Source organism: Ylistrum balloti, unplaced genomic scaffold (assembly GCF_031769215.1).
Source record: "Ylistrum balloti isolate Yb309-2 unplaced genomic scaffold, AGI_CSIRO_Ybal_v1 Utg369806, whole genome shotgun sequence".
Classification (NCBI taxonomy): domain Eukaryota; kingdom Metazoa; phylum Mollusca; class Bivalvia; order Pectinida; family Pectinidae; genus Ylistrum; species Ylistrum balloti.
In genome coordinates this window covers 1,077,985-1,104,161 of record NW_026781981.1, presented here as the reverse complement: position 1 = coordinate 1,104,161, position 26,177 = coordinate 1,077,985, and the positions used below count along the sequence as shown (strand labels likewise).

The 26,177-nt window shown below is 34.1% G+C and overlaps 2 protein-coding genes across 2 annotated transcripts; one reads left to right on the top strand and one right to left on the bottom strand.

The window, feature by feature from the left end:
* Positions 1-1,068: 1,068 nt before the first annotated feature.
* On the bottom strand, positions 1,069-4,688 carry LOC132544690 (uncharacterized). Its single transcript, XM_060208322.1, has 4 exons — positions 4,600-4,688; positions 3,402-3,523; positions 2,097-2,197; positions 1,069-1,608 (listed from the first exon to the last, which is right to left on the bottom strand). Exons 1-4 carry the CDS (start codon positions 4,615-4,617, stop codon positions 1,499-1,501), a joined length of 351 nt encoding a protein of 116 aa, XP_060064305.1. The 5' UTR covers positions 4,618-4,688; the 3' UTR covers positions 1,069-1,498.
* A 257-nt stretch (positions 4,689-4,945) lies between these two features.
* Positions 4,946-19,323, top strand: LOC132544651 (eEF1A lysine and N-terminal methyltransferase-like). Its single transcript, XM_060208275.1, has 14 exons — positions 4,946-4,966; positions 5,701-5,867; positions 6,300-6,528; positions 6,804-7,012; positions 8,414-8,537; positions 8,678-8,796; positions 9,959-10,096; positions 11,414-11,600; positions 14,265-14,445; positions 16,190-16,330; positions 16,910-16,995; positions 17,564-17,699; positions 18,535-18,651; positions 19,009-19,323. Exons 2-14 carry the CDS (start codon positions 5,776-5,778, stop codon positions 19,275-19,277), a joined length of 2,028 nt encoding a protein of 675 aa, XP_060064258.1. The 5' UTR covers positions 4,946-4,966; positions 5,701-5,775; the 3' UTR covers positions 19,278-19,323.
* The last annotated feature ends 6,854 nt before the right edge of the window (positions 19,324-26,177 follow it).

Here is a 26,177-nt window from a genome sequence, read left to right as displayed (position 1 = left end):
TGAGAAGTTTGAAATAGATGTTGCACAGGAAAACCATGAATGCACAATCATGTTATGAAATGGCCTCCTTGGCTGCCATATTAACCACACTTTCTTGGCTACCTTTCCTTAACATTCCCATCAATGTTTACCTCAATGGCACCAGTGGAACTAGAGAAGTTTAAAATGTTTTTCAAGATGGGAGCCATCTTGGATTTCAGACATATCAAAAAACTAACAACACTTGGTCAGGACCATTTCATGCAAGTTTGAGCTCAATCCCATCAGTGAAATTGAGAAGAAGTTTGAAATGTCGAAAGTTTGCAGAACGCGCCCAACGGACAAAGCATGATGGCTATAGGTCATGACCTTGCGGGTTAGATGACCCAAAAAAACACACACAATGTATTTTATCATTACTTTTGTAATATGGGTATATACACAGTAAGTGTACACTGAAGGTTGTTTTTGAAAATTAAGCATGTCAAACTCAAGGAAAGGCTCCATGGACCACCTTATCTTTAATGTCTTTCATGAATACATTTGCATCATCCATTCTATGTGGGCTTATCCAATTCTTATTCACAACAATTTCAAGAACTAGCAAGTTAATAACACGACTAAGCATTTACAAGTATCTATGACAGGAATTCTTTTCTAGTAGGCACATTTGACCCCTTCTGACCATCAATATGGGTCAAGGTCACTTCTATTAGGAAACTTTTGTCAGGCTTCATGCTTGCTATACCTTTTAAGTTCAGTATTTTCAAAAATCTGTCATTTTGCAAATTTAGTTGGGAAATGTCAATTGAATCTACATTGTACAAACTAAATACTAGTACATGTATCTTGATTTTAGGATTTAATTTGGTTTATCAAAAGAAGTTGTTGAAGTGTTCTCTATAATTTTGACCCCTGTAATCATAAATATGAGTTGAAGTCATTTCTTTGGGGCTACCTCCCTGGAGCTAACATGAACCAATCATACACTATATATATATGAAAAATCATTCAAGAAAATACTGTTGTTAGGAGACAAATGCATTTAATAAAATTTTTAACAAAACAATACTGCTCAACATATGATTGTGTTATAACTTGATTTTATTAAAACAATAATAAAGATACAGTTTAACAACAATGTATCAAATACATTGTGGATATATTGGGAAAGCATATGCCAAGCTATGCATACATACAAGTTACAAAACCAAATATCAAACACATATGACACCAGTTGATTGGAAGGTCAGCTGAATTACCAAATTGTCTACCTTATAGCATTGATGATTTGAACACTTGTAATGTAAAGTGTTGTACAGGTTAAGAATCTGAACTACAACATGTTTTCATAACGTAAGAAATTACAAGGATGTATCATATATTTATTTTCCATCAACTATGATCTTAATGTATTAAACCATCAATCTGATTTTCAAGTGAAAAACCTGAAATCTCATCATTTCACACATAATCTTGAGAGTTCAAACAAGTCTGCTTCAAAACCGTGACTGAAGCCTCAGTTGTCTTCTGTATCCATACTCTGGCCTGTATTCACCTCCTCTACAGCTGTAGCTGGTTTCCCTTTCATTTTTTTCTGTTTCTTTTCATCAACTGTTTCCATGTCAACTGCAAAAGAAAATTAAAGCATAAGCTGAACATATCTTTATATAAAAACCAACTCATTATGTATAACGACCAGGTTACCATGGCACCAAAAATTTTAGAAAAATGTAGCATGCACATCTTCATACATTGGAACTGGTTCCCATGTTTATCAGGACAAGGTTTCTAGATGACAGACATCTAGCATGATTGCAGTAAACTTTCACTTTATATCTTTGTTGCAGAGGAGGGGGAGGTTTAATGATAATGTCCCATGAGATTCAGACTAGTACATGTCTCTATAGTACAATCACAGAAGACTCACGTTTGTGTTCAAGTCTTCAATTTCATCAATTAGGGTGGAAGGGGTGTACCCTAACTCAGGAGTACTGGAGAACACTATCATTAAGGGTTCCAAAATGACATAATTAATAATCAAGAAATCTATAGTGATATATTTCATTATTAAAAAATCTATAGCAGCAATTGACAAAGATTAATTTTCAAAATACCATCTTGTGATTCGGTTGCTTTCTTGGCAAGATGTTTCAGTCGCTTTGTCACTCTTCGTCTCCTCTTTCCCGTCACTTTAGATGCACAGGTGGTGTGTACACTGTGTAATGTAGGAAAATAGTGTCAACTTCTGTCCTACATTATATAATCTGCTTTCTATATACAGAGTTAAGTAACACTAAAGCATTCTTTGTGTCTGGAATGTCAAGCAACCTATATAAAGTTGTTTGTTTCTTAGAATGGAGTCACTACCTTTGAAAATGCAATAAACTTTCCATTTTGGTATTTTATCCGTAGGGTTTGGGTTTCAGTAAAGCAACATTGATTAAAGAATTAAAAAAGTATGATGAAAAAGAGCGAGGTAATAGATTACAACATTTACAATTTTAAACAGTTGTATAGAATTAACATCAGTTTGAGAATATGGTTCTATTGTTTTGAAATTACAGTTGAGCCAACTTATTATAATATCAGATATCATATCTCACACATTATAATATTTTTTCCATATACTGAATTTTACCTAAAATGAATTTTTATAATATCATCCAACATAGATATTGGTTATTATGATATTGTTTTTGCCAAGATCAAAATTTCATTAACCAAAATCTGTGGTATATCTCAGATAAGTGTCCCCTGTATGACACTAATTAGTGCCCAAGTGTAATTGCTACATCCAGTAACTGCTCTAGATCTTTACTGAGTTCAAGTGAATGATACAGTGTTGGTAAATAAAAACAGTGAGATAACCAAGATCAATCATACACAGTACACAGTTGTTATTATTTTGAGATGAAATTTATGGTAAAAAATGTGACTTTTTGCTTAGTGTTTGGGCCAATGTGCATGCATGCATCCTTGTTGGCATAAATCTGTTAATTTAAAAAACATTAACCTGGTACATGAATGTGAAATAAGGGTATAATCTATCTATTTGTAAGACTGGAAAGCTGCACATGTGTGTATATATGTTTAAGAATGGTATTCACTGTATGTTGATTATGCTAAGCTTTTTTTATCTGTTCTCCAGTTCTTTGTATATTTTGTGGAAAGAGAGATTCTCTTGTAATATAAACTACAATAAAATTGAAAGCTTTTTTTATAGAGTCAAGATTCAAAGTTTGTTGATAGATTTTGATAGACAGCTCTCTGACATCGACATCGGTCCAAAATGTATTGTGTGACAGTAATCTCAGGCTACATAAGTGTATTTCAGGTTTGCTATAAGCATTTCCAAACACCCGTGTAAACATCCTAACAGCAAGCAGGGACATTTTTTTTTAATTTGTTATCACACTCACAGAATGTTCTTCACTTGATCTTTAGTTAACATCTCTACATTTTCTATCCTTGCCAACTTCATCTGGAGGTTCTTCTTTTTCTCTGCAGTTTTAACCTTTTGCTTCTTTCGTCTCTTTTTCTCCTAGATTGAAAATGATGCATAACCAATAAAGTTAATGATTAATCAAACTAGTAAATACTCCAGCATCACTGTGTAAATACTAATGAGGAACCAAGCTTGGAACAGTAATGCCTATCAAATCAACCCTAATTTCTATACAATCTTAAAATGATTAATTAGGACAAGTGGACATTTCATCTACATCTTTGCTGCATTACTTCATCCAGGTGTAAAAATCTGAGCATACAATACATTCATATTATACATATATGGTTAAAGCCAGTGCTGCTTTGTCATTGAGCTATTTGACTCAGTCTCGGTCACAGTATTAAGGATTCCGAGACTAAAAACGGCTTGTAAATACACACTGCATGTACTCTGTATCATAAGTGGTTCAAGAAAATCTATCTTGGAAATCAAAATTGAAGTCTTAATTGTGACAGTGTTTGGACAGTAATAGTTCAAAGGGTTCTGACTAGATAGTCAAAACCCTGATAGTCAGAACCTTTTTACTAGGGCAGTATAAAAGTCATTGTATGCATATGTCCACATTATGGGTAGTATTTGAAATCATTTATCCACAATAAACAACATACAATATTACACATGCACATGTTTTTTTAGCTGATTAATCTGTACTAGAGAGAACTAATACACATTAATATGCCGCATGTATGATGATTTTCGTCAATTCATGTTAAATAGAAATTGCATAAACAATTACAATACAATTGGGAAACATTTCATTTTACATTGACTATTCGGCAAATACGTTTTGCACGCGACAGTGTATACCGTCAGTCTGTTATCAGACTGGTTATATCTCTCAGGTTGACTTGTGATTTAGGGTTTTTTAGTTTAATTAATTAGATTATCATCTGGTTCACAGGGGCATTGTGAGAGCTCTCGGTATTCTATATGTGAAACATAGCTATATACTACTGAAGTAAAAACCATTGTACATAAAGTATTTTTCACATAGACAGAACGTCCGATTCCTGTGGTCCATGTAACGGGTGTATTAACCATGCGTGCTCTAAGAATGAAGGAACATTTGTCAATACTTACAATAAAACAAATGAGGGAAAAGAACTTACTTTACTCGAGCTTCCCATCTTCTTAGAAATAAAATGGACTTAAGTAGTAATGATGTTGTTTACAGTTTTTCTTTAAACCACGTGGTCGACCGGATGTGACAAGTGAACGATCACAAAACGAAATGATAATAATTCCGGAATTGTTTAATTTCTGTTGTAACACCGCTGAAAAAAGGCACGAGTTTTCGTTAATTTACTGGTGAAATAAAGCTATCAAAACATAATGATTTCAATTTTATTACATCAGCATACAATGATATTCAAGCTACATTTTAAAATTTGCAATCGGACACTCATAGCAAAAGCGAACGCACCGAGGAAATCGTCATCTTTTAAACGCTTAAACATTTTGTACACATGCTGTTTGGTAAGAATATTATAAGAATCTTAAAACTTTGTATTGATTTTATGGAAGTTGACAACCGTTTTGATGATTATGATGCATTGTGATGTTTCCTTTATCAACTTCACTGGCACACCGATCGTGTGTTTGTGATTGTCCTTTTACATGATGTGAATGTTGGAATCTTCAGTATGTTCATGTTATCAGTAATTACATTTAGGTCTGCAATTGTATATGCAGGGATGTCTGGATTTACTATTAAAACACACGTTTAACTTATATACCCATTAAATATCATTAGTGTATTGACAGGGGAAGTTATAGTTCCTAGTGGTCATCGTCTTAAAATTTAAGTGCCACATTTGTCTTTTTCACCCTCGCCAAAATGCAGCTTATATTTTAAGACACTGACCTGTATTCTATTTTTTCCTACAACATTATCAAATTCACACTCATGCTAAAATACAGATGTTTTCGCACTGCCGAATACAACAGAAATATATGTGGCAAGCACAATCCAACAATGGTGCTGCCAATTGGAGGATACAGTGGTATAAATGGCCAGAATGCATATGTCTTATTGAACTTTTCCACGAATCTCATCTTTCGCTTGTATCTGTAGGTCTGTCTCGCTTAGGCCTGAGATTTACAATTCATGCTGTCAAACCTGTTTGTCCTCATCAATTAATTTGAAGACGTTAACATATTTTATTGGCTGATATCATATAATTTATATGGTTTTTTTTCTCTGTGTATAGCGATGTGACCTCTCCTATTTGATGAATGATAACACAGGTTAAGACGAATGTTGTAACCTGTAAGGAATACCTGGCATGGATCTCTTACCAAGGAACCACAGTGAATTTCACTCCCCTCAATATTGGGATCAGTTCTTCCAGAAAAGAGGAACAAAAGCCTTTGAATGGTATGATTCTCACATCTGTACTTTTCATATACTGCCTAATATATATGTTCATTTTGCACATACAATGTAATTGATTTTAAGTTATAGATTATCAGTTCATACATAGTGTATATTTTGTTTAGAATGCTTCTATTCTTGAATAAAAGTTACTTTTGCTGGAAAAGTTAATGCTGGATGTATCTCGATAATCGATACGTGCATATCTCCTCTACATGTACTGCAGTTGCACTAGAAATGTGATCAAGTTTAATGTTATTGTCTTGTGAAAAGCTCATTTCCATACCTGAATTTTAATTCTGGATTTCTGCATGGCCTTACTACGGTGGGAACTGTAGTATTGATGTTTTCAATGAAACTGTCTGAGCTTTTTGTATTGTCAGGGTTGCTGTCCTGATACTGCCTTGTTGTTCCCATGTCGTTGGTCTGTTGTAGGTATGGTGAATACCCCGAATTGTGTGGAATTCTACACAAGTACATCAAGCCGACAGATAAGATACTCATGGTAGGATGTGGTAACTCTCAGCTCAGTGAAAATCTCTATGATGTTGGCTACCACAACATCATCAACATTGACATCAGCGACACAGTCATTCGTCAGATGACTGATAAAAACAAGAAGTGCCGTCCTGATATGAAATTTATCAAAATGGATGTCAAGAAGGTAAACAAGTGATCTTATGATTGTAAAAAAACATCATGAACCAGAGAAATGCAATGTCAGATTTATTTTACAATAAACTTATAGCAATCCTTTCAAGTGACAGTTTCATTATCAAGAAAAAATGCTTATTAAATAGTAATCTAGTTTTAATAAGTTTATGCAGTATGCATTAGACGAACTATATTAGTCTTTTACATCTCTTACAGATATTTTTGTTTGCTAGAATTTATTTTAGGCTGTCATACAAAAGTAATGACTAATTATTTTTTCTTCAGACAAATTTTTCAGATGGTGAGTTTGGGGTGGTTCTAGACAAAGGGACACTTGATGCTCTGATGGTGGATGACAGTAAAGAGGTGGTGGCTGATATTGATGCCATGTTTACAGAAATTGGACGTGTTCTAAAACAAGGAGGACGATACATGTGTATCTCTCTTCTACAGGATCATATCATGAACAAAGTCCTTCAGTTCTTCCCACTCATGTTAGTATTGAAACTCAGATGCTAAGAAATATTAGTTAATCCAAAGAAATTTACCAGAGAAGGTTAAAACATTTTTTTTTTTCACTTTATCATAAAATTGTTAAACCTATTTGAAATTTGAAAAAAAACAAAACCCAAAACAATTCAATTTTAAATTGTGATATGGATATATGAGTATAATAATGATCTTCATCAAAATTTAGATCTGCTATTTCATTGAAGTTTTGACACTGTTGGAACTTAAGTAACATTCCTTGAGTCAGAGTAGTTAGAGAGGAGGGGACATGATAGAGGTACTTATTGTACCCCCAAAACAAAGTTGGAGAGGAAGGGGTTGGTGGTGGTATCCTGGAAACACCTTATCCATCTGTCTTTAGACAAACTTCATCCATTTTTGTATATAGGGGTATAAGGGGATGCCAAATATCTCTGTGTTCCATTGCCATGACAACCATGCTAAGCTAAGTGGTGTCCTCTGATTGGTTGAAATTTTGATATTGTCTGATTTTCACTTAATTTTGTAAATAGAGTTATTAGGGAATGATAAAAATTAATTAACTACTGGCACATGAAAGTTATATAGAGGACTTTGTATCTGTGAGAGATATTAATTATCCTCAGGATGATAGTTCTAGTTGGTGTAACTGATCTGTAAAATACATGGATGGGCTTATTATCAGATGTGCCTATTACAACAAAACATGAACAGTTAAAATTATATCCATAATTCTGTATACATTTACATTGTACACAGAAGTTATCAGATGTGCCTATTACAACAAAACATGAACAGTTATAATTGTTTCATATTTGTCGGTTTAATTGAGCATTTCATTCTGTAAAAACATACATTTTGTGACATTGTACACACAGAAGTTATGTGAGTAGATGTGCCTTTTTATTATCAACAAAACATGAACAGTTATATCATTATAAACAACAATAAACACTTTTCTATAATTCTATTGTTCATTAATATTCACTTGTAAAGCCTATTGTTGGTAAAATTGCATTTACACAAAATTGTATGTTTTGTTGTTGGGACAGAAGTTTAGGCACAGTTGTGAAATAGATGGTGGGTATTAGATTCAATTTTATCTTTTTCTAATAATAAGCAAGTAGAATTTTTAGAAACTTTATGACCAGCCAGTTTTGAGAATTTAAGGGTAAACACGACTGAAAGAATAATAAGAGTCACACCTCTGTATATATCTGTGGCCTACTGAAAAAAGATTGACAGTGTTTGATTGTTTATAACATTTTATATCTCTTGTAATAAGTGGTAGCTGTATTTTGAGGTCATACCTTGGTACTTTTTACAGTGATCACCTCCCTGTTTCTGTATTTGTATGTTTGCAATGTATATGTCACTATAAAGAACTATATGATATGACTTTCTAGAGGATGGCCAGTACGGGTACACAAGGTAAACACCGAAGATTCAGAAAATAAAGAGAAAGAATTCAACATGCCTGTATTTGCTGCGGTCTTTACGAAATTCAAGAAGCTACCAAATATGAAACAGGTATGTAAGCTATAGAAATTTCTATCATTTACATTTAAAAGAATTTCTATCGTGAACTCCAATGTTTAGACATGGCTGTTGGTATGTATTGTTGTCAGCATTGATGTTGTGTACTGATCCATGTACATCTGTGGCTACAGATCCTAGAGGTGGGTTCTAGTGATGACAAGATAGAACGAATGGATTCCACAGAGAAGATGCACACAGTCCTGAAAGAGATGCAGTATTATGCTATTATGAGACAACAGATTAAGAAAAGGTAATTAGATTTATGACTTGTCATTAGACTAATTACAGTAACACATGTATATACATGTCTATGCTTTCTGTTCCAGTTTCAGCCTTACATTTCCATACCATGTTTGTAGTACCATTGCAGCATTTGCGTCATTCTATAGCAGTGCTTCCATATCATTCCTAAAGCATTTTCAGACAATTTCCAAGGTTCTACCATATCACTATGGCTTCGTACTCAAAAAACATTTTTTATTATTTCTTGGATAGTACAATTTATGAAACAAAAACAATTTATCAAATCCATAAAATATCATTTATTCTGAAGGAAGTTGTTCAGCAGGGTCTACATGTATATATAAAATTGCTAATTACATTGATTAGATAACATTACCCTATCAGTTGTGTGTCATATCCGTTAAGACATGTTTCTGTTGTAGCATGATAGTTCATAAAATAATAGCTGATATGTGTATAATTATTGGTCAGAGATGAACAGATTGATTATTCAATGCAAGTCAGCTGAGATAATCATTGTCTGATATGTAAGGTACATGTATCTGTACAGCATATATGCCCAGGAGCATTTACATGACCAAACCATCGACAACATGAACTTGGTACTGTAAAAACGGGTATCTCAGGCAACTTAATTATAAATTAATATTTGGATATATGATCAGTTACGTTAATCGTTTTTAAAATGTCATCCATAGCACTTCCATACCACTTCCGTCATACTGTCGTACCATTGGCATCATACTACCTTACCGTTCGTGTACCATTGCCATGGTGAAACCATAGCACTCCCATAGCTTTTGTGTAGCATTTTTATCTGAGATAGAACAGCAAAAATGTATAGGCCTGTATGATCAACGTGGTGCTATTCTACTACTGGATTTTCTTAGAATTTATTAAATTGTATCCCACACAAGTATTAACTGTATTTCAATATTTCTGTGAGTGGGCCTGCCCAGTTTTGTTGTTAAAAATCTTTCAGGATCTTGTTTATTGTATTGATACTTTGTTGGCATACCTTGTACATAATTCTTGTACATGCCATAAAATAACGTTGAATTTCAGCTGCATTTTGCAGCATTGAAGTGGTTCAAAAATATATAAATATGCCCATATCAGAAATGAGTTTTGTGTTAAAGAGTATATGAGTTACATTTTTATTTTCGTAGAGAAATGGTAGGAGAACAGGTGTCATTCAGTCTGTACAGTGAAGTGTCTGTTGCGCCACGTTACACTCTTTTCATAGTAGACAGCGGTGACCAGAAATTTACCAACAAATTTGGTATATTCATCGTACCTGAGGGCAGGTAAGTTCTTTTATTCACAACAGTTTCTTTAATTTTAAAATGAGTAAAGGATAGAGCCAATGCCGCTGTTGTATTTAATAGAGGTCTGCAGGTTATTCGCCTTCCGCCTGGATACACAATGCCGATGACGTTATAGTTACCGGCATAGTGACCGACGTCAACAACATCAACTGCCGTCTACGGACTGAAGAAAGCTGGATTAGGATCTTACGTACACGACAGCCGGAAAGCCTAAACTTGATATCATAATGCCGAACCTCAAGAAAATTCCACAGAAGCAGGTAACCAAAACCAAACCCACCAGATCCATAAGAATACCGTGTATTCTATGTGGTAAATCTTATGCCTCCATAAGGAATTTAAGAAGACATGTTAATGTGGCCCACGTGGCCATCAAAACCTGGTACAAATGTAAAATATGCAAAAAAACATTTGGCAGAGATGGTGATTACAAGAGACATATGAAGAATTTCCATCCAGGTTACGTCGTCGAACCTGAGGTTTACGAGGATAAAGTTAGACAGGAAGTGGTCAAACCAGACAGCAAAAGACCGTTCGAAGTACTCACCAAAAAACAACTGGAGAACGCTAAATTTAGAATACGGCCAGCAACCAAAATCAACATCAGTGGCCCCCCGATGAGACCAGTATTGGAGGAAGCCATTGATTTATTGAAGCAGGACTTGGCTTTAAGCGATTCAGATAGCACGGCCTCGACCCCCAATTCATCCGAAGTGGAAGATGAGAAGCGCGTGAATTACCGGGAATTGAAGTACCAGTCAGAATCCATGTCAACGCTGTGCTTAGATGAGAATCAATGAACTGAGTTAATCGCTCATACTAACTTTATTGTTTATAATTGTACAGATATAACTGTGAAGGATACTGACAGACATTATATGTTCATAATAATTTATAGAGTTAACGATCGTAATTAATCACGTCATAAGTAACAATGTAAATTTGCCCGTCCTAAGTATACTTTAGGGATATTTCTCAAGGTAATGTTGTCCTGATGAAGCCCAATTAGAAGGGCGAAACCGGTAGACCGACTACCTATAATAAATCTTTGAAGAACCCGCCTCCAGTCTGTTGGATTGATTCATACCTATTTAATTTTAAAACTGTCTTTTTCTCACCCATCTGTAGAAGAGAATGCAGTGAAAAGTTTTACGGAATATTTATCTGTTACAAAGACCGGACAAATGGAACTTCTCTATAATAATTCCCCATCCACTCAACTTTTATCACTAATTTTCTATTTATTCAAGTTATTAAGGTAACAATGAAAGTTTTATTGAGATATTTGTTGAACAGGGAAACAGAGTGGATGTTCAGTACAGATGAAGGCAGACAACAGTTGTCAAAATCAGCTGGATTTTGTAGACTAGTGGTGGTCACACTCAACCGAGCTCATACTTACGAAACACTGGATACTATCAAGTCAGAGTTATCTCCTCATGTTCTTGAACTGGCGCCACCCAACTTCAAATTAGGATTACAGGTACTTCTATAACATAAGCGGCTGCTGGTCACCTGATTTGTTATCTAACTTTACTGTGCTGACTGCAACCTCTTATTTCCCAAGCACATTTGCCTCCTTCTGCCTAGAAATTGAGACTGGAAGAAAGATTCAATTATCTATCTATGACTTAAATGGATATCCATACAAGTTCTAGATTTTCCAATGCGCTATATTTAAACAGATTGCCAGGGAGTATTCCCAACGATTTCGCCTGTCCAAGGAGATATATTTTGATGCTACTAATAGTACCAAAGGTCATTATAAACAATTCTGGTACAGAATAGCTATAAATGTTGCAACTTGGACGGAATATCTCTTTAAAACTTGATACAAATATGTGTACTTACAGTTTAGGTATTCCTTATCCCATCTAAATGTTCTTCTAAATGTTCCAAATGAATTTGGTTTTTAGCATCAACAATTTCAATATTTTTCCATTGCTTGTGTACTTCTCTTGAGTATAACCCTTATAAGATTTGGGAAGAACAAAGCAAAATTTTGCATGATCTATCACCATAAATCATGAATTTTTTTCGAACATTTTCATAACATTGTCAAATATAGCATTTTAAGAATTTAAAACTCTAGCAATATTGGAGTAGATCACAGGTTAAGGTGTTTATTTGGTCAAGATCACAGGCACGTAATGTATTCTTGTTGAGTATCACAGGTATTCTTGCTCAGTATCACAGGTATTCATTTCCAGTATCACAGGTGTTCTGGCTCAGTATCACAGGTATTCTTGCTCAGTATCACAAGTATTCTGGCTCAGTATCACAGGTATTCTGGCTCAGTATCACAGGTATTCTTGCTCAGTATCACAGGTATTCCTGCTCAGTATCACAGGTATTCTGGCTCAGTATCACAGGTATTCTGGCTCAGTATCACAGGTATTCTTGCTCAGTATCACAGGTATTCTGGCTCAGTATCACAGGTATTGACACACCAATTTACATGAATGAGAAATAAAAGAAAATTCAAGTTACATACAATGTTGAACATGTATACTTAATAAGAAAAGGTTATCAGGTTTTGTTGTGGTACACCAAATGTTGGTTGATTATAGATATTTTCCAATTCATAACATGTTTTATAGGAATCTCTAGATTAGCTACAAACAGTGAAATTAGTCAAGGGTGAAATTCAAATATTGTCTCAAAGAACAAAATGTATTTCTTCACTTTACTTGAGATTCATTCAGTTGAATTTTGTGAAACAGTTTACGCACTGTCTCTAAACCATAATCACATGAAAATTCAGAATCTTGTTTTAAATTGTATAGATTAATGCAATGTCTGTGTCTGTCAAAAGGAGAAAGGCTTGCTCCATAACTTTGGAGCCTTTGTGAGTTAAAATGTTTTGGCAGCAGATTCATGTTGGCCTCATAATTGACCTACATAATGTAATGTGACAAATAATAAACTGATAAATCTGTGCCTTTTTAAGTCCATATAGGATAATACTTAGATATAATAGAAAATAACTTTGCACAGTTATTCCATATGGATTTACATTTTTTCCTATTTGAAATATAAAGAGTGCAATTGTTTTGGATGCATTTTCATTCAGCCTTTTCTGAGACACCATAGCATAGTAAGTGAACTGGATAATCAGAAACATGCATGATCAGTAGAATGAGATAAGCACAAGTTGGTGCTGAAATGCGTGAAATTGTTCTTTAATACTGTGTGGACCATGATTCACATATATGAAAAAATATAAAACAATAGTCTTGGGTATTTCAATATTTTTCCTAAAGTACACTAATTTGGCATAACAGTCATGGCTTTGAAATTAATTTGAAGTTGTAGTGTATCAAAATTGAAAATTAGCTTAATTAAAGATAATGAATTGAATCTAGATAAGAATGATTTCACAATTCCGATATTGGTAAATTTGTGGCAACAAAGGTATCCTCTATCATGTGCACACACACGGTGACCAGGCACATAGAAATACTGACAAACTATCTCCGATGTACCGTTTAACCACTTCACTATAAACAGTTGGATGAGAATATCACAAATGTGATGCATTCAGAGGCAAGAAAAGTTTGGTTTTAAATGAAATTGAATTGTACCAGGTCCATGCTTAGGTTGGTTAATTCGTTAGCCAATTTGGAGTTCCTTCCTAACAAACAGCTCCAACCAAATTCGCTCAGCTTACAATTTATTCCAAGACCTATCTGATTTTTTTTCACAATAAGATATTAGATAAAACCTTGACATCTCATCACTGTGCCCTTGCCTCTAAGGAAGCCTCTGCAATACTGTCTTGTATTGACACCAGTATTTTTTTTCATGAGCGTGAATGTTATATCCATTGATAAACAATTGAATGAAACAAGAAAAACTTTCAGAAATAATTCTACGAAGTATTTTAGACTCAGTCTGATGGCAAAACCATATGCATTCTATACATTCACTGTGAAATAAGAAAAAGAAAGAGAAGAAATCAATAAAAATCTTAACTGTTCCAACCTGCCCACATTGAACACCTCTTGGTCAGGTTACAGCAAACGAAGATAATTTTAATGGGTGATCCTACATTATATATGGCTTACTTTATCAGTTACGTGTTAACTTTGTTTTCTGTAGCATATTTTTATCATTGGTTAACAATATTCAGCACGTCTTGTTCCAGGTGCCATTCTTGTCACTAGGTGATCAGAAGGGTAGCAGAACTGTCAGATTTCAAGGTAACAGTCCTACCTTGGGGGAGCTGGTGGTTGAGGACATTGTCACAGATCCAGGGCAATATAGACGGAGACTTGTGTTCACTGAAGGTCTTCCTTATTGTGAGGCTATCCTTAATATGCAACGAGGTATTTAATACAGTTTAAATATACATATAGAATCTTGAATTAGTTTTTCATTTGAGATTTAATGAAGGTTTTATTTTCATGAGTCTTTCGGAACAAATATTAAAACTTTGAGCCAAGTTTTATGAAATATGTTTTTAAATGAAAACAAATTTTAAATACTTTCTGTAACATAACTCAGAAAAACTACATTAAGACAGGTTTTAAAGTAAAAACATGAAGAACAAAATCAAACAGAGGCAGTTATTTTGTTGTGTAATTTTCAGTACATGATATAACATCATTGTTCATTTTTTCAGTTCTCTGTTCAATGTAAAGTTTGTTCATTGACATTACTTACTGAACTGACAAAGATTTACTTGATATGTGTTATTTGTTAGACAAAAGATGCTTGCCTTTTTGAAACTCCTGGTCTTTTTGTTCTAGTATTTTTTAGCTCAGAGGTAATGATAGGTTCCTTGGAAAAGGAATCTGTGTAAGAAATGACCTAGAGCAATATTCAAGGTCAAACGGGTTAAGTTCACGAAAACATTCAGACAAATCCTTCTTATTTCCCTTAAGGCCTAGAATCATAGTATTTAATTGTCATTGTAGATTTTTGGGGTGAAGGCATGACACCCTAGAAAGTTTGAGAAAATAATAAACTTTATCCATATTCAAGGTCACAGGGGTCAAATTTGTCAAATAGTTTCAAACAGCTTCTTATGACTGACAGGAATATATATAGACATGGTATTCAGATGGTAGTTCCTTTGATGAAGGCAGACAAATGTTGTGTAAAGAAATGATCTTGACATATTTTCATGTTATAATGGTTAAATTTGTTAGGATCTTTGATAACAACTTCTGACTAACCAAGGGATCTAGAAGCATGTTATCCAGCTGACAGGTTTTTGAGATGAAGCCCAACACAGTTTACAAAAAATCACTTTAAGGAACATTCATTGTCACAAAGTTCACATTTATTAAATCATTCAAATGTATTCTTCTGATCAACCAGAAATCCTAGAATTATGATATTTAGTTGGTAGGTTCTTTGGATGAAGTCTTAAAAAGTTTTCAAAAAGAAATAATGTTGACCTGTATTCAAGGTCACAGGGGTCAAATTTGTGGAAACTATAGTAAAACCTACTGGCACCTTCTACTGATAAACCAAGAGGCTTAGAACCTTGATAATTTGCTAGTTTGTTTCTGGGTGTGAGCCAGGAACCAGCAGTACTCAAGGTCACAAAGGTCAAATATGTTAAATCCTTCATACAATTTCTTTTGAAAAACTAATGTTTTGAAAATGTCAATGATGTGAAATATTAATGTATTTGTGAAAAGCATTGAATATCATCGTTGAGCAATGCTGTCCCATGAGGCCTCTTGTTGAAGGGACTCCGTGTAAATACGTGTATTTATTTTATTCTTAATTTTGCTCACATATTCACTTCATCAATTTTAAGTTCGTATTAAAATTTTGTTAACAAGTATTTTCTTTATGTTTTCTTAAGGGATCAGATAACCATTATTATTCCATAGACCATTTCTTAAGATATTATTACTGATGTTATTGTAAAACATTCAGATGTGTTGAGTAGACAAGAGCTCTCCCAGCAAATTCCCTTCAAACAATTAATATGTATTGAGGTGCATCTGTTGTGCACTCAATCCCTTTAACCCTTTCGTTAATGTTATTTGAGCAGGCAAGCTTAAAATCTTTATAAAATCATGATATATTTGTTTTTTTTGTTTTTAATTAAAGAGAAGAAGCAGAAAAAAGGAAAGCACAAAACAAAAGAGACTGAAAAATTAATTTTGGACAAATCATATTTGGACGGTGATTATCTGACAACCATGGTGGCCGGTCTGTCATTTGTAACGGGGCAGACTGATCAGGCTAAAGGTAAGTTATCTATAGTTTGTTTTATTGATATCTTGAATGAATACCATGCTACAATGGTTATATTGTAACAGGTCTTTTTCAGAGGTACAATATAAGCTATGTAATGGATGACCTTGAATATCTAAATTTAACATGTAGTTAAACACTTATTTACAATACTGAATATTTAGAGCATATTGCTGTCATACACTTACTCAGTTTGAGACCAAGATTACAGTCCAATGAGGCAGAAGTGTTGAAATTTGATATCTGGTAAAGGGCTGATGAAGGATGTGATATCAAATCTAAGAATTAATCTTTTTATCACATATGTTTGTAGAAGTGTTTTATGTTACTCTAACCAGAATCTTACATTGGTTTCCAGTTCAACTGAGATTTTCTACTACACCAGAGAGTTCAAAGTAAAAATTTCTAAGACTCGTTAACCAATTTTATATGAACTGAAAATAGTCTAAGATCTTGTATCATAAGTCTGCATTCCTGTGACTGCATAATAAAGTGTTCCTGGGTTCTTACTTTTGTGAATTAAGACCAATATATTTCAAAAATTGAACCATTTCTGTTTTTTTCTTCTTTTAGAGTGCAATTTATCAGATTCCAAAGTTTTAGTGATAGAGGGAAGGAATGGAGGACTTCCTACATTGTTACATCACAACTTTCCACAGGTAACTTCTGTAATTATATGCCTCACAAGTTCTCAAAGGTACAGTGTAACCACTGTAGTTGTATACCCCAAAGCTTCCTGCCAATACAATATACAACCTACTGAAAAAGAAACAGTGAACCCCACAACTTCCTATACTTACAGTACAGCCTGCTGAAAAAATTGTTATACCTCACAACTTCCCACACTTACAGTTCAACCTACTGAAAAAAACGTTATACCTCACAACTTCCCACACTTACAGTTCAACCTACTGAAACTGTTTGTATAACGGAGTCTTTAAAACCGACTTGCAATTCGCAAATTTGTACATATTTTTATAATAACATGATGGTTATTTCCTATTTTGTTAATGTAATAAGATGATAGCATTGCAAGCTGTAAACTACAAATTAAACATCTTGTAGATATGCATGATCAGGTAAGGTTTAGTTGGAGTTTCTTGTTAATGTTGGTGTGTAGATTGAAGGCTTCAAATTTTTTGTGATACTTTACCTCAGTTATAATCATTTTCCTTATATTGTGGTACATGTGATAGTTGATTTATGTTGGGATGTTGATCATTACAGATGGAGCTGACAGTAGTGTTTCCTGATTCAGTAATTCAGCAGGTAGCCACAGACTGGTTTGACTTTTCACCGGATAGCAACATGCAAGGTTATAGTGATAACCCTGCCAAATTTGTCAGCAGTAGTGAAGGGCAAGGTACATCATTCATCTTCTTAGCTTGTTTATTTGTAATCCATATTGCTATTTGTATATTTTACTCTATACATAAACATAGGTAAGGCCTGATTTGGGGAATTTTTACTTTAAAAATTTCACAGCATGTCCTTTCTCTAAGGGGGATAACTCTCATTTCTTTAAGTCACAATATCAACAAATATAAAAACAATATCAAAACAAATGACAAATATATGATAGCCTTAGTTATGATTTATGTTGTGCTCTATACTATACATTTGAAGAGAAAGAGGTTTGCCCTTTGACCATGCTGGAGAACCTATTTTGGTTCAGGGCTTTTTCTCAATCTAAAAAATATATGACTAATGACAACTGGGAAACCAGCATTGAGAGTCACTTTGTCTACATATAGATCATGTGTTAACCATTTATCTCTCAAATAATATTTTGTTTAAAGCTGGGAAATGTACTGGTAAATTAAAAGAATAATGACTGAATTACTGATTAACGTGTGATGTAACCATAAAGATACCTTGAACATTGAGATGACATTTTACCATGCAGATACTATGGATATTTTTCTGATGTTAAGCATTTGGGTATGACTCATTGAAATTATCTATCAGAAAAAATAGAAGGTTTCTCTTTCCGTTACATTATTCATCACATTTATGCCTATTCGGGCAGTTACAAGGCTTAATGTACCTTTTTGATCAAATATGAAAATCCCCCCCTCATAAGAGATCATCCACATTTACTGATAATGTTGTTACAATACAGATTTTTTGTTATAAATTTATAAAGTGCCTTTTGTATTGACAAGTCTTGTAATTGTTGTCAAATGTTTTCTTTTCAGGGTTATTACTTGATGCTGTTGTTATAGATCTTGATTATCTCAAGTCATCACTTACAATGGAGAGTTTCCTTCAGGAATCGTTTTTATCAGATGTTAAAAAGTTGCTATCACCAAATGGTATGTATCAGGAACTTTTGTTAGATTTCTTTCTGGTGAACTTTCCACAACCTGTGATATTGTAGGAAAGGAATTAAAGATTTTTGATAGTACTATTTATGAATTCTTGCTTCATTTATCTAAAACTTTTAACAACTTTGGTATGTGATAAATCTATTGTTCATACAGTATATGATAAAGTGTTTATGTCAAGTGTCCATGTATACATATTTCCAGTATGTGTTTAGTGGGGACAGTAGCACTTCATTGTGAACCTCGTTATATACAGTGTATAATTAATAGAATTCACCTCACTAAAAATCATCAGTATGATATAGTAATCAGACTGCTAATGATATTGTTTTAATTTTATTTCAGGTGTCTTAATATGCAAATGTCAGTGTGCTGAAGAGGAAAAGAAGAAAACATTGTTACATCAACTTTACAGACATTTTCCTAAGATTTACTCAACAAACTGTGAGGACATGTCTCTCACTGTTGTCTATGCACTATGCTGTGACAAAAAGAGAGACATATTAGATACAGCGACTTCAAACTGTAAATATCTAGAAAATAAATTGAAAAGAAGAGACACTGATTTAGATTTGTCAAGGACCATGGAAGACCTCACATTGTTTGATCCCTGATATCATTAGAGAATGTTAGACAGAAAATAAACAAACATGAAAATTCTGTTTTGTTACTTGCCTCATTTTGTACAACAATGAGTTTGATATAAGAAAGAAAGCATATTCATGTAGCATATGGCTCAATATATTGAAAATCACGTGTATTTTGTGTGATATTTATTTTTGCCTTAATACATTAAGAGAACCAATCATGAATTAAAATATCTGGTGATTATTTGTATGAATCTCTTGACGACATCCTTGTTATTCCGTTGTCATCTTGGTTTTACTTCAGTTGACACTTCTGTTTATTTTACATATACCTCATCATAGCATCACAAATAAATCTGCTAGACATATATTACTTTCAAATTCAGATATCTTTACAGCTCTTTTAAGAGACATTCCAGTACTGCTGACTGTAGAATTTCACCATATGGCATCATGCAAAAGTATAACTATGGGTTATATGTCAAGCACATGTGCCACAATTGATAAATCTCTGATACCATTTTTGTGTTTGAATGTTGCTAAAATACGCCAAGGTGTCATTGCCTTATTGTTGGTAAATGTTAAGATATGAAACAGACTGTTTTAGTTTTTACTGATGGATAACTGAAAAAAGATTCTCAAGTCCCATCCTAATGAGACTGGGAGAAACAAAAGGTTTCCTTTCCGTCTGTTATACCATGTGTACTTAATGAGTTGAATTGACAGATGTGAGCTTTGATAAGTTAAATATTAGCTTCAGTTCCTTATTCCCTACTTTTGACATTTGAATTTTACAAAACTCCAGATTTCCATTATTTTTTCCCTTTGCGTGCTAATATAATGCATTGAAGTATGGTATGTTTGTAATAGCATTTTTACAGTCTTTGGATTTGGAATTTTTATAATATTGTCTGTTCTCAGTGTTATGTTTTTTATATACCTATAGATAAAACGTTATGCATGTGTCTTGTTCCGTGTTTATATTTTGTTTCAGAGTTATGGTTCTTAGAACATGGATTTTTTGTTTTGAAGGGTGGGGGGAGGGGTGGGGGTCTGATATTTAGTATTGGAAAATTAAATCTAAAAATAACAAATAATTTAATCAGTTCCTTTTCTTCTAGTTAGAGCCCACAATCAAACTCCTGTGTTTCATCATACACCAATGGATGTATAATTAGCAAACAGTTGTATTTGACTTTTTGATAACACGGAAACTTTTTTAATTTCCTGGTTTGGGACATGTAGTATTACACTCTATCATTCTGTCATGATTTCGTTTCCCCTCATTTACCTGTAAACGGATACAGAAATGGAACTGTAATTTGGTACATACATAGTTGTATAATGATAATACCAAGGTCATGTTCTGATGTGGTTATATTAGTTATTATTTTACAAGGTTATTACCTGACTAACATTCTACTATATTACATCCAGTGGGTTTGAAGAAAAAAATTTCGAAAAGCTAATTGCTAAAAGCTATATGGCATTTTACAAACATGATTCATTAGAAATTAAAATCTTTGAAACCACTGATTACTTTGTTTTTAAACTTTGATTACTGTGCAGATATGCTGATGTTGAGAACTGGAACAAATGCCATACACAGGGATAAATCATGATTTCCATTTGTATTCTCTTTTGCTATACATTATAGGTAAAACCACCGGAACTAGACACAGATTTACAACCCGTAGTCCACATAATGACAAGGGTTGTAACTCTCACAAAGGAAAACATGTTTTAAAATGAACATTAATGATCGTTGGTTAGACAACAGATTACTATTACTGTGGTTGCACTAAAAAGGAAGACTTCAGAACATTAGCGCCACTAGTGAGCGTCGTTTTCAATGAAAATGAATTAGAAATGTTCCGCTTTCAGGCCATGAAAAATTCGTTCAATCCTGCAAATTTTCAAAAGTCATATATTTGCCCCCATTTTTTACCTGACATTTCAGGTATTCCTTTAAACGTGTATAATGCCAAACATTTACACTGGTCCTATTAAAGAAACTTTCAAGTGATATACCATTTGTTTTTATGGTCGTGAAAGAGTTTTATGTTAAGTGCAGTTGTCAATTCTGATGAATCTGCAACCTTATATCAAAATGGCGGCTCCCACCAGTGCCTAGTACACATGCGCATATGTTAATATATGGCATCCATTTATAATTGCATATCGTACTGAGTATCTGTAGAGATTGACAGACATGCTCCATAAGCACTGTCGTCACTTAAGAAAAAATGTATTCCAGAACATTACACTTTCATCATCTATTAACTTTATCTCAAAGTTTTCATAAAATTCTGTTGTTTACCCCTTCTCATTCAGTTGAGTTCAATTAACAGATTCCTCCGATTATATCACGGAACAACCAAGTAGGTCCTTGATTAAGTCGTTAGGTTGATGAGATCTTAGAAGATATATTACACACTGCTGCACATGGAATGTATTGCACACGTTTCCCTTATATTGATTGTAGATAAGTCCCAGATTCTTTTGGATGTAAATTGGAAATAAACTCGCTAGAGCAGAGTTCGATCCTGTCTATTGTCTCTACAATTGCTCTGCATGTACTATTCAGAGCAATAACGAAAACAATCCATCATGAGAAGGACAAAGCTCTCTTGAACTTCCATTAAGGCGTGTTTTGTTGCTTCGATGATGTATATGAGTTTCCGACATCCTCCAGTCTGCCGCATTAAGCAATGAAGTGGAATCCAGATACAGTTTGAGAATAAAAGATTTTGCAGGTGGTATAGATCTCAAATTGGTCAAGTCTTGCACGATTTCGTTGTCGGCTGTAAGGTGTTGTTGAGATATTTCCTTTTATTAATGGTGTCTGGACGTCTCTTTGTTGGGTTTGTTATAGAGATTCTCCAACATTCAGCGCCTCCGAGTTTACATATGTATGGGATTGCTTCTCTGCAACCTCATCCCTCAGTCAGATTCCACTTTTCTGTCAATGAATATGTTAAAGAGGCGCCTTTATTCATAGTTATCTACCTTGTTTGGTGGCTATAACCTCTGCTGTATTTAATCTTAAATTGTTAGCTTCCATCTTACGGAATACTGTTTATGTCTATCACCTCATATCATAAAAAGGTTATAGATGCATGGAATGTTGCTATCGAGAAATGGAAAATTCTCTGTAGGAAAGTCGAAATTATCACGCTTATAATACAGCTTGTTATAGAGCTGTCCCTCTCAAGATCAAGGTAAACAGCTTATGTAGAAGAGTTTGTCTTATCTTTTAGTTACAGTTCAGACTGGTATATCAGATGGACCTGATCAGTAAATTTCTTGTTATTTATTTACTTGAAATCATCAACATAACAAAGGAAAAAATGAAGAATTGGCCAGGTTTTTGTAACCAGTTTTCATAAGCACGAAACCCAAGTTAATCCTCGTATGAATGTAGAATGTTTGGTGAACACTACTGATAGGAAATATATTGATAGATTCTTCTGTATCGAATTATGAAATGACATTATATATTTAGTTTTCGGTAAGATATCTGCAGAAACGGTACCACTGTGATGAAAAAGAATTACAACTTCAACTTTCCGGTTTGATAAAATATCCTCAATGAGCAATATGCCTAAATGTGATTGCAAAAATTAACTTCGAATACTGGATCATACGTCTTCAAATTTTCCGAGACTTAGGACTTCAAGAGGCCGCCATATATTAATGTATCCGAATGGACACAAAACTGAAATAGCGGCAGCTGTAGCGTTTCTAATACTGCGTGGCATGAAGTTCATCCGGACATGACAGTCCGCAGAGGAATGTGAATTGTGAAGTGTATTGGCCAGCTGGTGGATGCTATTTGTGATGTTTTCTGGGTTCCGAACTCTAATCGAAATAACGTGAATCGAGATTCATCCGTGAATTGCATTGACCTCCAAATCTCACAGGGAAACGTCTGGACACATGTGCCGTCAACCTTCGCATGCGACGTACTCGACCTTTAGGTGTCGTTGGCAAACCAACGTACATGCGACTTGTGGGCGTAGGTTTGCCTCTCGCAGTCTATTCCTCACAGTCCTGGGTGGATTCGACGGTTTCCAATGATATTTCACGCCGTTCATTATCTCTCAAGCAAGTGGACACACTCATTGTTCCGGTCTTGGCGTTCCGACGTTACACGCGGACGTCCGAATCTCGGCGCTGAGACTTAAAACTAACCGACTGGCTTATAGTCGATTTGTTTACTCCGAAGTGAGTAGCGACCTGCTGTTGAGTACTACCCCCATGAACATTTTGAGAGTCCGCCCTTTATCAAGTTGGACTAGCCGTTGCATATTTGTAAAACAATTCTTGACTGCTAATGTATCGATCATCACGCGTCTTGGTGATAGTCAGATATTGACACTACTAGTTTGAATGGAAAAGAACGCGTGTATTTGTACAATCACGGTATATTGGTAATAAAAGTCGCACCGGATGTGGATAAGTTTTTTGTCACCGATGACAAGGGTTTAACTTTATTGGATGATTTAGAAAGGTGCTCTAATATTCCTCTTCCTTTTCATAAGACTATGTAGATTCAATTTAAAATATTTGACAATTGAAGAAGTTGCGTTTCTGTATCCCTTAGTATATATCTATATATATGTGTATGCGTGTGTGTGTGTGTGTGTGTGTGTGTGTGTGTGTGTGTGTGTGTGTGTGTGTGTGTGTGTGTGATGGTGTGTGTGTGTGATGGTGTGTGTGTACGTGGTGTGTGTGTGATGGTGTGTGTGTGATGGTGTGTAGGTGTGTGTGTGTGGGTGTGTGTGTGTGTGTGTGTGATGGTGTGTGTGTATTTGGTGTGTGTGTGATGGTGTGTGTGTGTGTGTGTGTGTGTGTATTTGGTGTGTGTGTGTGATGGTGTGTGTGTGTATGTGGTGTGCGTGTGTGTGTGTATGTGGTGTGTGTGTACATTATATGTACGCCGTATTCACAATACCATTGAATTGTGTGTATTTTATAAGAAATGAATGGACGTGAATCTAGAAAATAAAAATGAACAACATTATGATTGTTAATGTAACCCTTTATTTAAAGAAGGCCAGATAACTAGAAATAAACGAGATTAACACACAAACAAACAAAAGTGTGATATTGTACTCAAAATATTCTATTGTAACGTAAAGTAAGTCAAATGACACATTTGGAACATTATGACTGTAAATCTATGAACAAACTCTATGTATAGATTGTAAACACTATGGTATATCCATGGTAACGTTTGTCAAGCTCAATACACTGTTGTTTCTAAAAGGTATAGACAAGCTCTGATTATATTGATACAGTTTATTTATTGTGTCTAATAACAGAAGGGCAGTAGAAGTAAAACGCCTAACATATATTTACATTCTAAACTACAAACTCAACATTCGTTACCGTATATATATTTAAAGCAAAACATAAACAAAAAGTGTTGATATAAATAGGGGTTAGCCGTTCGTATGTATATCAAGCCTATTAGAGAAAGGAAATTTGCCATGTAACATTCTGAGAAAGTTCAAACATAATCTTATTTTTTTTTTACAAAACTAACATAAAACATAAGAAATGTGCAATACAGATTCAAACGCTCTTTGTAATATATGTAAAACTGCATGGAATGCAAAGTCAGAATTATAGAATAAAATGTCAGAATTAATTATGCTCGGCACTTTGGGAAACATTATATATCTGCTTAATATTCATTCAAACGTTTGTCAATCGCTAGCCCGAGCTCCTATACTTCATACTCCATATACTTCCACAATAGACATACCGATATATCTGACAAAGTGTGTGACATCTGGTGTGAACGTCAGAGGAAACATGGGATTACTAATCACTTAAAAACAATGTATATTGACTGAACATTTTGCTTCATAAGCAACATGATTTTCTCGAAAAATATGGGGAATTACAAGAAAGCTTCGATCAATAATACAAACACACACACGGCTTACATTTTCTACAAACATGGTGGTTATTTATCAAATTATCAATATATCTTTATCTTGCACAAATAGTTCAGTATATTTTTACTTTTACACTGTACGTGTCACCATACTTACGATGAAAATAAAATCAATATTTGTATGATTATGTATGTACGATAATCCTCAAATTTAATTCACGGGATTTTTTTTGTATTAATCTGATTGGCCGATTTATAGATCCAAAATTAAAATCAATCTATAAATAGGCTATCGAGCGAACCGTTATCATGACAAACACTTCCTTGTTTGCGATGATAATTATCTATTGTTGTAATTATTAAGTAACTCTTACTTTACTGACAAGCAATGCTTTTCCCAATACAAAATAAAACAAATTACAAAAAATTTCTTCAAATCTAAAACGTGATTTTCAGGGAACTGATTATTTTCAGTGATAAGAAAGTAGGAAACATCAAACACGTAATAAATGAGAACATTCATATTAAGATACAACATATATAAATCAATGCATGCCACCAGGAGGCGCCCTATAGTCAGTGATGGACGTATATGTGTAAAGGTACAAGTATCATACGTGATGATGTGGTGTCAGAACAGGTTACATATATGGTCACGGACGTATTATACAAATTTAATCTATATTACACGTCCCTGATATGGTGTATTAATTAATACTGTAGGGGGAAACAAGATATTTTTTCTAGTAGTATAAAAATAGTATTTTAACATCAACTGAAAGACGAGGGGTTTATCATACACAGGCAAGTGAATAGAGAAGACATTAAAAAGGGGGAGGGAGGTACAAGGATGACACTTGCATTTTGTGACAATGACAGACAATGAATACAAAGTGGTTAATACAGAGTGGCAGGGAGCTGGTAAGGTTTTAAATGCTAATATATTGATTTGTTGTAATGGGTATCCATTGCTTCACATTAAACTTGCACACAATAGCTTTGATATCAAAACTCCCATT